At 37.8% G+C, this 16,060-nt stretch overlaps 1 protein-coding gene across 2 annotated transcripts in view; it reads right to left on the reverse strand.

Annotated features, from left to right (window-relative positions):
- The window catches only part of SLC35F1 (solute carrier family 35 member F1), a 237,089-nt gene that overhangs the window by 21,935 nt on the left and 199,094 nt on the right, over positions 1–16,060 (reverse strand). The window contains exons 5-7 of one of the 2 annotated variants that reach the window (XM_085217414.1): positions 13,814–13,970; positions 10,434–10,486; positions 4,498–4,652 (exon numbers count right to left, since the gene is read on the reverse strand). In XM_085217414.1, the coding sequence (XP_085073540.1) occupies positions 4,498–4,652; positions 10,434–10,486; positions 13,814–13,970 (365 nt within the window). The remainder of the gene's footprint in view (positions 1–4,497; positions 4,653–10,433; positions 10,487–13,813; positions 13,971–16,060) is intronic. The other variant, XM_085217415.1, reaches the window with a different exon arrangement.

A 16,060-nucleotide genomic window follows, 5' to 3' on the forward strand; every position in this document is an offset into this window, starting at 1 on the left:
CCATTATGATAAAAACTACTCTCCCTTACAGCTCGTTTCCAAATGCAATGGGAAGGTTGTCAGCTGCTCCCTTCCATCAAAGAAGCACTGCCGTTAGAACTGGCATTAAAAAACTATTTTTGGATGCATCAATTAATGAATTTCCAACCAGCACCACTTCAGATTTCTAGTGCTGAAAGGTTTTGGAGTATCATGTTTAATTGTGTAGCCAAGTTCTTTGACAATGTTACTGTTCATAAGATATATGACTTCCTTATTATGAAATATACACTTTTTTTTTTTTTCCTTCCATTTGGAAATTATTACTACATGCAGAAATTCTGATTTTTTTAATAGCTAAATCTTGGATAAAATAATGAATGATTTTGCCAAGGCAGAATACTGATGCAGAATACAGTGTGACCTGCTAGTGCAGAGCATAATCAGTATGCATGCTCTAGTTGGTGGAAAACATAAAATGAGCTGCTTAGATCATTTAATGAGAATGCAAATTGCTTAGAATGACTAAAGCACAACATAAGCTTGCAAATGAAAACAATGAACTCTAAAAATTCACATTAAAATTAAGCCAAGGCTGAGGATAAAATGCAAAAATTAACACATTCTAAGCTGAAAAATAATAGTTACATTAAGGCTCCAAACCCTTATAGCTGGAGAGTTGGCCCTGAATTTCCCAAAAGCACTGGTATCAGTGTATTGCCAACAAATATAGGCCTCTGACAAAGCAAGGGCTGTTCTGTTACTCAGAATTTGAAATTTCTTTCACACTATGAGTAGACACCCTCATACACAGCGTATCTCACATTGCATCCTCCTGTTTGGTTTCAAAGCTGTTTGTTATCAATTATACATATTTACCATAAGCACAGGTGAAACCCAGCCAGCAAAACAGACCCTAAGTTCTGCTGCACAGGTTCATTCCGCACACTGGGAGGGCACTGGACACTTCTTCTGCCTGTGCTTGGTGGGAATGAGTTCTATGCAGGCTGACTTCAGTACTGCTGGGATCGCTGATTTTCATAGAGACCAAGAAACCAAAAAATGAGCTTGACAGACGTGAGATGAAGATGGATGCTGTGATGGTATAGGATGAAATAATAATAACAACAAAACCTTTGTTTTAGGGCTCTGATTGCCTTTGTTTTTCAAAGCAGGTGATCGTTTAATTGTGCTTAAGAAGAAGATGAAATGAGAATAGAGAGCTAGAGAAGTTTTGAACATTAAAATTGCATAAAATATATAACTATGATGAGAATAAAAAAAATGATTGAAGATGATGAAATGTTTGTTTAAACTCTACTGCGTTAGCAAATATTCAGCCACCAAATAGGCCAAATATCTTCTCCCATCCAATGGAATATTTGAACTCAGTTACTGATTTTAAAAAAGGTCTAACAACTGAGCTTTAATTTGGGGGCTGCAGATAACCGTAAGAATGAATCACTACAATCTAGTTAGTATCTATCTTAAGTTGAAAGTCACAGATCATTATGTTTAAATACAACAGCTTCTTGAACAAATAACATATCGAATGATGAACTTATCACCAGTGCTGTGTCACGTTAACATACTTTATTCATAACTTCTGCAGGCCTGAAAACTTCTCAGTACAATACAAAGACACTGGCATCCAGGATAAAGGATATAAATGCCAGCTGTCCTTTATGCCATGATGTTGCAAGTCTGTATAATAAAAGATAAAACGCTAACCAATCAAAATACTTCAAATGTAATCTCCTCAGTTTGGTTTCAAAGGCTCTGAAGCCCACTTAAACTAATTTCCTGTGTTTTCCATGGGTTCTCATAGATTTACTGCTACAGGCGCAATAAACTTGTTCAGTGATAAAAGTAGCAGCACAGGGAATAACTGTAACTGTTTCTGGTAAGCCTCATAAAATAATATTCTGCAAGGGGCACTAAACCACTCAGTCGATCCTAATTCAGCATAAAACCTTTTGCTTTCTAGTGAAGTGGGACTTTCCGCATTGGTCAGCATAGCAATAAGCAGAAGGAGCTCTGCATTTGAAGGCGACGTACAGCTGGCCTGGGAATGAAACAGCTTTTTTGAAGGTAGAAAACTAGCAAGAGTACACAGTCTAAGGAGGTGAACAAGTTTAGATAGTTTAACAAATGAGACTTTGTTCTCGAGTGCATAACATCACATAAAATGATATCTGATAGTAAACCAGAAAGAAAAGGAAGAAATGTTCTGTCTAAGGATAAAAACATAGTAACTAAAGAAATTATCAGATTATTAAGTTGAGTTTTAACTCTGGATGCTCTCTTAATATAGAGTCTGTTTTTAACTTTTCTCTGCAATTTGAGTTTGAAAGGCATGAAGAGAGACACTGAGAGCTCTGGGAGCTGATACTACATTTAAGGTAAAGGTCTTTCTGTCAAGTTCTAACAAAGGTCTTCTCCTTATCAGCACTTCTGCTAGGGAGAACAAAGGAGACACACGAGTTACACAGATTAAATACAAATGAAGAACAAAGTAGACATGCACAAGTTATACAGATTACATGCAAATAACAAATATGAAACGTGAATGAAAAAGTACATAAAATGTTAATATTTATGGAGCAATGTTTACCAAAGAATTTGAGAGACAAGAGCATTTCAGAAGTTGATAATGATACAGGGCCCTTCCTGCTTCATGATTGGAAGGGACTAACTCAGGAAGGATGAATTTTCTCTGGATATGAGGAGAACAGAGGAACAGATGGTCCAAACTACGAGGAAAGAATTAAAGACTATTGCTTGCTTTGACTAGAGAATTAGGCGCTGAGAGATGATAATACTGCTCTCTGTTATCTATCAATGTAAAAATGTGAAGGAGACAGAGGTGTTCTTCATGCAAAGGACATTCCTGACCCAATCCATGAGTGGAGTTTTACTTTTGCAAAATTGACTTTTTTTTTTGGTCGTTTGAGCAAAGTTGAGCAGAAAATCATCCCAAACATACTGCCTTTCAAGTCTGTCCCTCTAAAAGACTGATTTTGTTAAAACACCACCGCTACTATTTTCAGAATTAAATTTGTCAGTCTTTTATTGTGTAGTATAAACATCCTTCTTAGAAATACTTGACTAAAATCACCTATTTTATCATGATTATCAAATATTATTAGTAGGGGCTTATAATTCTCAGCCAATACCTAATTTTGAATATTCTGGATTTAAAGTATGCGGCAGAACCAAATCACCACGAAGCAGACCTGTAAAGCAGCAGAGAACATTTGCATTTCAGTTTCTATATTTGTCTTCTGTCTAAAGAAAAGAAGAAGCAATGAAGAAAAAGAATTTTGTTTGGGACTGCAAAGATTTGAATTTTCTCTGTCTCTTTCAAATTCACACAAGTACGATTAGTATTACAAAATCTGATTTGGCTTGATTAAGTAATCAGTATTTTTATGCCTCCATTTACCTAACACTCACATTGGCCACCATTTTAGCTAACAAGTAGCCTCCCTCTTACACAAATGAGATAGTACGAAGCAGTTGTCTCCAGCATCCTGGTGCCACTTTCATATAACGGTCACCATAGGGCTGCTTATTAATAATGCAGTGCAGTCTCTTGCAAATGGAGACCAAATGTGTGGTTGTACAAAACAACCTTTTAAATATTAGAAGAACTGAGAGATAAAAGTTTAACTTCAACATAAATCTGCTGCACATTTTGACATTTTAACACCAAAAGGCAAGACACTGATTTGGCTGGCAAGAAAAGTGTAATTCATGGACAGTTATGAGTCATAATTTCAGAATCATTATGAAATGAAACAAAGCCTCTGTACCTCGAGTCACTTAACAGCTCATTCTAATTTGGCGTTGTCTGCAAACTTACTTTATATACATTTGAATCCTGCCTCCAAGTCATTTGTGAAAACATTAAAGGGAATGGCTCTAAAATGAAGCTCTGTGGAACTCCACTACTGACTGGCCTCCAGACTGATGTAACTCCATTTACTTCAATCTTTTGAGCCTAACACATCAGCCAACTGTGTGATATATTTGCCTAGCTGTACACTGAAGATTTTGTCCAGAAGGATACTACGAGGGACAGCAGAATCACAGAATCATAGAATTATTTAATTCAACCAGACTGTCATGGGCTGGGACATTTTCCATTAGACCAGGCTGCTCAAAGCCCCATCCAACTTGGCCTTGAACATTTCCAATAATGGGGCATCCACAACTTCCCTGGGCAATCTGTTACAAAGCCTCACCACTCTGATAGCAAACAATTTCTTTCTAGTATCTAATCTAAACTTACCCTCTTAGTTTAAAGCCATTATCCCCTGTCCTATCAATACAGGGTCTTGTAAAAAATCCCTCTCCAGCTTTCTCGTAGGCCCCACTTAGGTCCTGAAAGGCCTATGAAGTCTTCTCATCTCCGCATTGAATGGTAGAAGCTCTTCAGCTCACCTTCATAGTTCTGCACTGCTATTTGTATAGGCATACAGCTATTACACAAATCCACCTCTCATTTTCACATACCTTGTAGTGGAAGAGGAATAATCCACAGAAAAGGCTGTATAGGTCAGCTGTGAGTAGGGAGAGGTTGACAGCAGTAGCACTGGTTTTCTTTATGACCACTGGCATAAAGCTGTAGAGGCCAAACATACAGGCACTAAAGCCGACATACAACAAGCCTGCAGAAGAGAGACAAGAAGAGTGACCTTTCACAGCCCGTAGAAATGACTTATGCTGGAAGGAATAAGGATCCATTTTTACAAAAGAATACTTTTTCAAAAAAATATGGAATCAGATTATTAAAAGGCATATATGTATATATGTATGTATTTGTACACTAGAAGCATTATTCTAAATATATATGAAAACCAGTGAAAGCCACATCTATTCAGTATTGAACATTTGGTACGCTCCCTCTTATTCCCATAACAGCAGTGCCGTTTTAAATTGGTCTTATATTGCTAGCAAATATCCCAAATTCAACATAAATTCAGATGAAATTATGGATTCAGACATATCAAATCTAGTCTTTTAAGAAACAAATGTCCCCAAAACCCACTGAGTTTCACTGATTGGAGGGAGCACATAGCATTTTCTAGGAATCAGGCCCACAAGATGTATGCAAAAATACTTTCACAGTAGTTAATGAACCAACAGATAAACATCTGAGGAGAGCACTCAAGTCAGTTTTGCCACCAAACTTGACAAATCACTTCACAGTTTTGTGCCTCCATTCCCTACCACTTCTTGTCAGTCTTCCTTAATAAGGCTTTCTGGTGCTGAGACTGTTCCTTGCTACGTGCTTACAGAGTGACTCACACAGTTGGATTGTTAGAGGCTAATATAATAAAAATATATTACAGTAAAAATCTAATTTCATTTCAAAAACGAAATAACTAACTAAATAACTTACTGGGAAAGAATTCATCCCTTCAGTTATTACTTGATAAATCCCAAGGCAAATAAATCAGTAAGAAGTTAAAAAAACAGCAAACACTTCACTCATCTGTTATAATGCAAATGATAATTCTTAGGCTGATATATGCTGCAGAATTCCCAGCTGGTGTATGCATGAACCTAAATTTGGACACATGCCAGCTTTTCAGAGCATGTTATTGACTACATGTTGCAGAAAATCTGATTGCCAAAGTCCTGAAAGGAAATAGTAGAAAATAAAAACATAAGGATAAAAAAAAAATACTGAAGTCTTTACAATGTTCCACATAGTTAAAAACTGTTTAGAAAAGCCATCTAAAGGACAAACTCAACTCTGATAGCTTTAATTCTTCTGAAGCATTTGAACTGAAGTGTACATTAACTTGGAACAAATACAACACTCAGGAAATGACACTGTCCATATATCGGTTTCTATGGCATGATAACAAATCAGCATTTATATTCAGGATGTGTATAACCGTGGTAAGAGCTGCTTTTATAAAAGGTAGCAATTTTTTAAGGTGCACGTTGGCAGAGTTGCTTTATACAAAACCTGGAATTCTTCTGCAGCAGTAGGTTGCATCAAATGGACAGTTTTGACCAGTGAGAAATTATTTGCAGACGACCATTAAGTTGGCTTTTCTTTCAGTCTTAAGTCAAGAACAGGCCAGGCACAAAAGTCATTCTGGTCTCTGTCATGGTTTAACCCAGCAAGCAGCTAAACATCACAGCCATTCATTCACTCAGACCCCCTCCTCCCTGTGGGATACTGAAGAGAACTAGGGGAAAAAAAAGTAGTAGAACTCATGGGTTGAGATAAAAAATATTTGCCAAGACAGAAAAAGAAGAGAGAAATAATAGTAATGATAATAATATATAGAAAACAAGCAATGCAGAACACAATTTCTCACCACTTGCTGACCAATGCGCAGTCAGTTCTTGAGCATTGGCTGCACCCCCAGCCAACTCCTCTCAGTTCTATGCTTTTTTCTCATGATGCCATATAGTATGGATTATCTCTTTGGCCACTCTGGGACAAACTAAAATGTCCTTGACTCTGTACAGCACTGCTCAGCAACAGCTAAAACATCAATGTGTAATCAACATTGTTTTCCTCTCCAATAGCCAAAACATAGCATCACATCAGACTCTATGAAGAAAATAACTCTGTTTCAGCTGGAAACAAGACAGTTTTCAAATCAGCGTTCTCAAAGTACAGTCTGAAAACCATCAGCTGACCCACCAAGCCCGTTAGTCCTTTCGGATTTAACAGACACATTCAACTGTTATGAAGGGTTACACTCTCAATTAACAGTACAATTTTATACTGCTGTCTTGGTGTTCATATTCTTTGGCAGGCAGTCACACGCATTCCACAGGTTGCTTTTCCAAAGAGCATTTCAATATCAGTGGAAAGCTTCTTAAACTGTATTAGTCCTATCAGAGGTAAATGTAAAGTGGCATTTTACTTACAATGTAAAAATGCAAGCAATATGCAACAGATAGACAGCATCTATTTGTGACAATAAGCAAGATGGAAGTAATGTCGTATGATTTTCAGATAGTGTTTCTAAAAGCCCAGTTTTCACAACAGAAATATGTTTTAAGTCAAAGACTTTCAGTCTCACCTTCCTTGTGTGCCACTGCAACCTTGGGAATCACCACTAATGCTGAAGACGCAAATGCTAGAACATGTGCCTAGCCAGGCATTGAGTCACCAGGACTGACTGCCTGAAGCAGGCATGGGAAAGAAGGAAACTGGAAAGTTAGAAGGTGCTTTTGCAATGATCTGCTCATGAACTTAGCTGTTTTAAGCCCTGATAAACTCATCATTCAGAACTGCATGTTTTGAGATACTGTCCTGGTCTGAAGGATTAATGTGTATGAAGGTGGCTGTGGGTGAGATTTGCTACACTTAACTCTGGACACATATAGGGTGTTGGTGCCCAGTGAGGAGATTTGGAAGTTGTAGGGTGCTGGTTATCTAACATTTTTTAAACACCAGCTTTAGCACAGTATGATTTGTGTCATGCCTTTTTCTTTCTGTTCGTGATAAAAGGATTCTGTCCAACTACATCAGTTATCCACATCCCAGATGTCTAAAGCTGGTGCAAGGAATCCTATCTTTACATTGAGCACTCATCCTGATGAGTAATGTCACCACTTCGGCATGGTTAAGTGTGAGTGTGTGGTGAAGTTCTGAATCGGGAACACAGAATCATAGAATTGTGGGGCAATTCAGGCTGGAAGAGAGCTCAACAATCTCAAGTTCAATCCCTGCTCACACCAGACTCAGCTGTGATATCACACAATGTTGCTCAGGGCTTTGTTCAGACTGACCACTAATGTCTGCACAACCTGCCTGGATAACTTGCTCCACTTCCTGCCTGCTGTCAATTTGAAAAAGGTTTTCTTTTCGTCCAGCTTGAATCCACTATTTCAATTTCTTCTTGATGTCCATCCTCCTTCCATTGCATTATGCTCTGCACTAATGTGAAGACCTTGGCTCTGTCCTTTTAACAGTCTCCTTGTGTATAGCTATTTGAAACTTTCTCTTCTGCAGGCTCAACAAGCCCCAGTGCCCCAGTATCTCCTTACTTGTCTTAAGATAGGGCATCTTCATAGAAACGAGCAAGACCTACCCCCATGGAATACTCTCAGGAGTCCCAACAAGGCATGTGCCTTGGGAACTTCTCTTTCAGCTGAGTATGCTGGTTGTATGTTCCATGTTCTAGACCTGACATTTTTAATCCAAAAGTTTCCTTGCATGAAATTGAATCAACCGTTCTTTTTACACTGGTCCTTTGGAGTAAAGACTATTCAAAAGCATTCAGAGCTTCTGTAACATGGAACACCTCCCGGGATCATCAAACTGGCTTTTCTCTCAAACAAAAATGTTTTCTATTTGTTATTATTTCATGTGAAATTCTACAATCATGTCACGCTCTTCTTTTAAACCGCTCAGTTGGCATGATACAATCATTCTCTGTTCAATCAGATCCTCAGCAATTATTAATATTTAAACCTTCAAAGATTTAAATAGAGCTACACTGATTTATACTAACTGCAAAGATGATACAATGTATTGAAGGAATTTCGAAAATTAAAATCAGGAGGGCCCCAGTCTGTTTTAAGCACATTAGATAAAACAGATCATAGAATCACAGAATTGCTCAGGTTGGAAAAGATCGTAAAGATCATCGAGTCCAACTGCAACCTAACCATTCTACCCTAACTCTAACAACTCTCTGCTAAATTATGTCCCTGAGCAAATTGACTGGCTTTAGATCTTTATATTCCAAATTCATTTGCATATTACATCAACTGAAAGGTTGCTCGTACATTCTTCATGACACAATTATGGCAGATGGCAACAGGCCACCTTGAGTTATTTATTAGGTTGCCTGCTGTGACTTTCACATCGCCATTGAGAAGGCTGTGATTTAACTCTGTTGTTCTGCAGGATTAAGTATGCTATAGTAGATAACTACTTAGGACAACACTGTGAACACCCTGACATATATTTATCAATAACTACCTGACAGTTTTGTATCACTGTCAATACAATAGAAAGCACAACAAGTAGGTGTGTAGGAAGTCAGAAAGAACAAAAAAAATGATGTAATTATTGCAAATTCATCTGTGTTTAACTACACAATTTTTACATATATGATGACCTTGCTAAGATGGTCCCACTGACTAACTTTTGATGACTTTTTAATGTCATACACAAAATTTTATTTTAATGGCACATTCCACTGATACTGAGATACAAAAGAACTTCTAAGACAGTATATGTAACATTTACATGTATAGTAAGTAAATTCATGATGGCCATTGCTATTTCCATTAGTATCAGATTAACTATGTCCCTGAACTCCTTATCATGAAGTATAAACGAACACTGCTGCAGTTATGCTAACAACAGCAGTTTAAAGAAGGACAATACATTTACAGGATGTAGTTGAGCATATTTCTCCACAGACAGTGTAATTGATGCCATCTAGAATTACAGCACAACCATCAAATCTCCAAAATTTCTATGTGGAATATTTTGTGGAAGATGCACTCTTTTTAAATAGGATGATGAGAGGAAATGTTGAAGTATGTTTAAAGAAAACAATAGTGAAATCCAAGAGTTGTATTTCCTATTCTCAGGGATTCCCATGTAGTCAGTTGCCCTTGCACAGTTCCAAGCTGTTATCTTGATGTTCATTCTAAGACTAGCTAACAAGCTATTTCCAATGGATTGCCAAAACTTGAATTCCCTGGTCTGTATTATTAGCACTCTTTTATTTCTCCTATTGTTGTAAATGCTAAAAGAGCGATTACAGAGACTCTTATTTTCAAAATGTTGATTTCCTTTCAAAGCAAGTAAGTTGTTGGACTAATTAGAAGGGAGTCTTAGATCAGAAACTCAGCTTCCAAACTCAAATGGGAAAATGAAATTCACTGACTAGCAAAACACTGTAAGAGCTTCATTGTGCACGATGCTACTTAAATATGCTACTTAAACACATCTAAATGACATATCTGCTATACTCCACCAAGACTAATTGAAAATCAGTTAACCACTTGCATATAGAAATGGTCCCTTGGAAATATGTTTAAGATGCTACAATATGTATTACAAGAACTTTTAAAGTTTTTTGTTAGGTCTCATTTTCTTTCTTTAGTATTCATTGAAAAGGCTTGGCTCTTTGTAACTACCTCATTTATTTGTCTCAGTGTTGTACTGAATCTCAGAATAGAACACCACTATTATTTTACTTCACAGCTTTGTGAATAATTATCTTTTTCATAAGCACTTCTCTATTGCTTAACCTAAAGGTGCAAGGGAAGAACAATATATCATTCAGGGTACAAATCAGTTAAGAATGGTTGTAAGACATGTGCTTCAACCTTTGGCAGACATCAGTGCAAAAATCACAAACATTGGCTTCTGTGTGCCTGCTTCTCCAAAAATTGGTTGGCTCCACACCTCCTTCAGCAACTATCTTCAATGAGGTAAAGAGTTTTCTTACCTATTTGCCAGTCCCAGGGAACCTTCAGCAGCTCTTTGTGTTCCATGATTGCACTGTAAGAGAAGAGAAGGCAAAATCTGATGAAAGGGAACAGAAGTTAAATTACTTCTACTCATTCAATTCAAATGCTGGACAAAACAACATAAACAGCCTTATAACAAAAAGTCTCTGTAGGAACAAAATGCAATCAAAATTTGCTAATCCACCCTATTCCTATGTGTTTGAAAGATCTTCAGGGCAGTAATAATAATGTAATAATATACAATTTGCACTGGTTTATTTCCAGCTCTCTAAATACCTGTTCCAAAGGGCTTGTCCCCCTACATGTTCAGTCCTCTTGTCTTCTTAATATTCTGAAAGCTTTTGAAATTTAATGATTAATAATGTATCTGCCTGAGTTATTCACCCTTCAGAGTGGTTCTGCAGTGAGAGCTGAGTAAATCACTGACATGAGGTGGCAGATATCACAGGCTGGGTTTGAGGAGAGTGCTGTAATTTGTTACATGCTGAGACAGAGCAAATAGTCACGGCAATGAAAGTCAGGAAACAAAACAAGGGATGGGCAAGCTGCAAAAGTCCATTTTCAACATCTTGTAGGTCTTACTTTACATTAACATGAAGATACCAGACTCAGAAAATTCTCAAGTGGTAAAAAGTCTGTTCTTCCCAATCACGAGAAAAGACCCCTGTAAATTAGGAAGCTTACTCTACCAGCAGATGTTTCTGATCTGTGATTTACAGATGTATGGAACTCTGCACAGTAGTCTGAGCACTATTTTAACCAAGCATAAAACATGGAACTACACACCCTGTAAAAAGAAATACCTAGCACAAAAAGTGGGATGTAGGTGACCAAGTCTAATAGTAAAACTACAGAACTCAGTGCCTTCCAGATAAATATGATCTAGAGAGTTGCATCCTGGAAATTCTAATTTGCTTACCTCTGATATGTGGCAAATTTAATACTGTGGACAGAATAATGAGATTATTTTGTCTGCAGAGTAACTAAATTAAAAGTGTCTTTGCACGCGGAAGGCCTATGTTTCTTTTATCAGCAATTCCTGAAGAATACTATAAATACAAACTGCAGTGTCTTGCGATAGCAAGCAAATTTTGATGTTATTTAAATACACGAACATTGCTTTCATACTATTGCATATCCAATACAAAAGAAGTAGAAACTGATATGCTATGATATGTGCTTCATTATGATCTGCGAAACAAAGAGGGGTAAGAGCAACTTTGCGAGAGGGCTTCATTTAGTGATGCCTGATTCACTGGAGAATAGAACCATGATGAATTTTCAAAGGATGTTGTGATCAGAGGAATTCCCTGAAGATTGAAAAAAGAGACAAAACAATATCCAGTTTCAAAAAGGGCAAGAACTACCGCCTAGCCAACCTTACTCTAGACTTTGGGAAGATAATGGAGTAATTGTTCCATTTCCAGGAAATTAATAATGAAGAAATGACTAGGAACAGTCAGCACAGATTTTTCAGAAGCAAATGTATTGCCTTTTATGATGAGATGTCTGGTTCCATAGATAATGGAAAAGGAATGCATGTGAGGATGGAGTGTAATCTACCTCAACTTCAGCAAAGTTTTCAACATGATTTCCCAAAAAATCCTTAGAGATTGAAAATACACTGACATATATTGGATGGATGGACTACCCACAAGGATCAATGGAAAACTGTGTTCAAAAAGTAATGATCAGCAGATTGAGTACTTCTGACAACTGATTAACATTTTCAATCTAGAAGATTGGATGGAATGCATGCTTACCAAATTCACAGAGGACATTCCATGCAGCAGATATGCTGCCATTCAGAAAGACCTAACAGGCTGAATAAATGGGCTGGCAGAAATCTGATGAAGTTCAAGAAAAGCAAACATGAACTCCAATGTCTAAGATGAAATATCCCCATGCAACAGTACAGGCTGGGACCTGACTGGACAAGAAGCTACACTGTGAAAATCAAGCTTGGAGTCCTGGTGTACAGGAGCCAGCAATGTGTTGATGTAGCAGAGAAGACCAGCTGTGTTAGTAAGAGTCTAGCCAGCAAGTTGAAAGAAGCAATTTATGAGAGAGCAACTGCAGAAACAATTTCAGAATCCCTGCTTTGTGAATGCCAACCAAACTTTGACCAGTGTTTTTCCCAGCATGCTGTAAAGCCTTATTTCTGAGATATTCCTTCCCCCAGGAAGCTTCCTTAAAGCTTTCAGCAAAGAAATGGCTTTTGGAGTTTCTTTCCTGTTGAGTCCTTGTGCCAGCACCAGATTCTTCTTCCCAGACAAATAAATAATAGACTCTCAATTGTGACTACCTTCAAGAAGAGTTGAAATGGTACTATAATTAAATTTAGGAATATGTGACCTGTATATTACTGTTTAAATGCACAGCAAAACAAAAGCACTGCTTGATAACTTTAGAACAAGCCAGTACCTACATACCATGAGCGATTTAGGTAACAAAAATGCTTTGCCCAACAATGCTAGACATACATGTTCTTGTATATAATAAAAATCATTTTAAGTCATGTTTTCATATTCTACATAAACATAATAAGCTTTCTGTCTAAAGAAACAGAACTAATTAAGTAGGAATCAATGGGCCATTTCTTTGATGAGTCTCAGTTCTTAAAGCTGAATAGCTCAGATGTGCAGGCAAATAACTTGTTTTTGGCTAATATTCAAAAGCTGTTGGGTATGACAAGTACCAGTTACAGATCTCTGTAAATGTGTCGATCTTGCATAGTGACTTTTAATACATTCTTATTAGGCACAGTGTTGCAATATTGGAAGTGAGGTACCTACTCATTAGGTACATGTGGATATGACTCCTAAAATCCATGTGCCAATCTTCTGAGTACTAAGTATTTTAAAGTGAAAAAGCCAATTTCTTAAGGACATATTCATTATTTCTGCCATAGCATTCTTAATTACACAAAACAAATTAATCAGTAAAATCTCTTCTGACTGCATGTGTTTTTCAATCTAAGAAACTTCTAAAAAGTATGAAACAGAACTGTAGAGGGCTGTAGAGAGTTTCCTGTTCACAGACCAGAACAATATGTGAAATATTTATTTGTCTTCAAGCAATACAGGATAATGTGTGTCTTCTCCCTCCTCATGGGACTTTCATACGAAAAAACAGCTCTTGAATTAAAGTACTTAGCTACATATATATATATATATATATACATAAATATATTGAGTACAAATCCAGCTATCTCAGATATTAAAAACAAATTCCCAAATCTGCAGATACCTACCCTACACAGGAAATGGCTACCTTTGAAGAGTATGGCACAGTATCTCAAAGGAAGCCAGAACTATACTTATTTGAATGACCTTAGAGTTCAAACCTGCTCACTTACAGCTGAATTCCACTGAAGAAGGAGCCAAAGAGTCCAATCATGCCCAGGAACTCCACTCGACTCAGATTTCGGACAATATACTCTTCACAAACGTTCGAGATGCCGTACAGTGTTGCTCCACCCAATACTAAGAGATCCCCTATCAGTTTATTTTCACCTAGGAATAAACGGGAAAAATCAGAACATGTCAAAACAACCTTTTGTCTAGAACTGCTGTAAGTTCTGCCCTGTAGATATGAAAACTCAGTCACAAAGTAGCCCTTATCTGGATCAGTAAGATGAAATGTTTTGTCATAACAGTTTTCATCCAATTATCACAATAAAATCTAGCAGAAGTGAAGTGAGAATTTTATCTTTTCTGTAAGAAAATCTGAATGTAAAGAAAAACTTATGTAAACTACGGAACTCTTCAGTGATCAGTTCTTTTAATTTTATTATTTTAACTTTTATTTTTCCAAGTGGAATGGGACAGTTTGCATCTTATTCTGAAATCTAAGCAAAAACATCCCTGGCATTTAGATGGGAACAAAGAATTCTATGTACCTGTGAAATGAATGAAGAAATCATTACAACCCCAATACTGACCTCATTCTCACATGAAATTGTTTGACAATAAAGAGAGTAGGAAGGATGAGGTGTAGACAGGGTGATGATAATAGAGGTTTTTTAAAAGGAGATAAATTAACATAGCAGTATCTAATTCATAAAATGGACAGAAAATTATATTTTCAGTACTTTAAGGTATATATAACTACTAAGCCACCATATTATCAAAGAATGTTTGAAATCTTTTTAAGTCTCGGGTTCTTTTATTACCTTGGGCCAAAGGGAGATGCAGAGAGATTTGATCAAAATTAAGTTCCAGCTTGGAAACTGAGGCCCTGTTTTTGCAGCCTAATGCATGCAATTCCCTCTGCACATAAGACTTACTGAAAGATTTCTACTACAGTTACAGCCTCACAAAGCTGCCAGACATTGCTGCAGAACCAAAGAAAGTCAGAAAAACTGGCTATAATGGAAATTCCTTTGAAAAGGTTCTGAACTTCACAGTGAGAAGGAATTTATGGAAATGACAATGGTCATAAAAAGTTAGAAAAAGAATTCAAAAATCCTGTATCTTGTTGCAGAATCACAGAACCATAGAGTTTGGAATGGACCTCTGGAGGTCATCAAGTCTAATCCTCTGTTAAAGCAGGTTCCCTAAAGCACAGGAAAGCATCCAGGTGGGTTCTGAATATGTCCAGAGAAAGAGACTCCACAGCTCCTCTGGACTACCTGTGCCAGTGCTCTGTCACCCTCACAGTAAAGAAGGTTTTCTTCATGTTCATATAGAAGTTCTAATGTTCCAGTTTGTGCTCATGGCCCCTTATTCTGTCACTGGGCACTGTTGAAAGAAGGCTGGCCCCAAGCGCTTCACACCTGCCCTTTAGATAATTATAAGCACTGATAAGATCTCACTCTTCTCCAGGCTGAACAGCCTCAGGTTTCTCTGCCTTTCCTCATAAAGGAGATGCTCCAGGCCTGTCATCATCTCTGTGGCTCTGTTGGACTCTATCTAGAAGTTCCCTGTTTTTCTTGAACTAAGGAGCCCAGAACTGGACACAATACTTCAGATGTGGCCTCACAAGTACAGAGTAGAGGGGGAGGATCATTTCCTTCAACCTGCTGGCCACTCTCTTTTTGATGTACCCCAGGATATCATCGGCCTTCTTGGCCACAGGAGCACACTGCTGGCTCATGGACAACCTGTAGTTCACCTGAGGACACTCAGGTCCTTATCCACACAGCTCCTCTCCAGTGGTTCAGCTTCTAACCTATACAGATGCTTGAGATTACCCCTCCCCAGGTGCAGGTCTTTATGCTCGCCCTTGTTGAACCTCAACTGGTCCCTTTTCACTCAACTCTCCAGCCTACCCAGGTCATGCTGAATGGCAGCACAACCTTCTGGTGTGTCAGCCACTCCTCCCAGCTTGGTTTTATACCAGACTTGCAGAGGGTGCACTCTATCCCTTCATCCAGGTCACTGATGAAGATGTTGAACAATATCAGACCCAGCACCAACCCCTGAGGAATACAGCTAGCTATAGGCCTCCAGCTAGGCTCTGAACCATTGATCATGACCATCTGAGCTCTGCCAGTCAGTCAGTTCTCAATCCACCTCAATGTCCACTCATCTATCTCACACTTCCTAGGCTTACCTATGAGGATGCTGAGGGATACAGTGTCCAACACCTTGCTGAAGTAAAG

Source organism: Meleagris gallopavo, chromosome 2 (assembly GCF_905368555.1).
Source record: "Meleagris gallopavo chromosome 2, MGAL_WU_HG_1.1, whole genome shotgun sequence".
Lineage (NCBI taxonomy): Eukaryota > Metazoa > Chordata > Aves > Galliformes > Phasianidae > Meleagris > Meleagris gallopavo.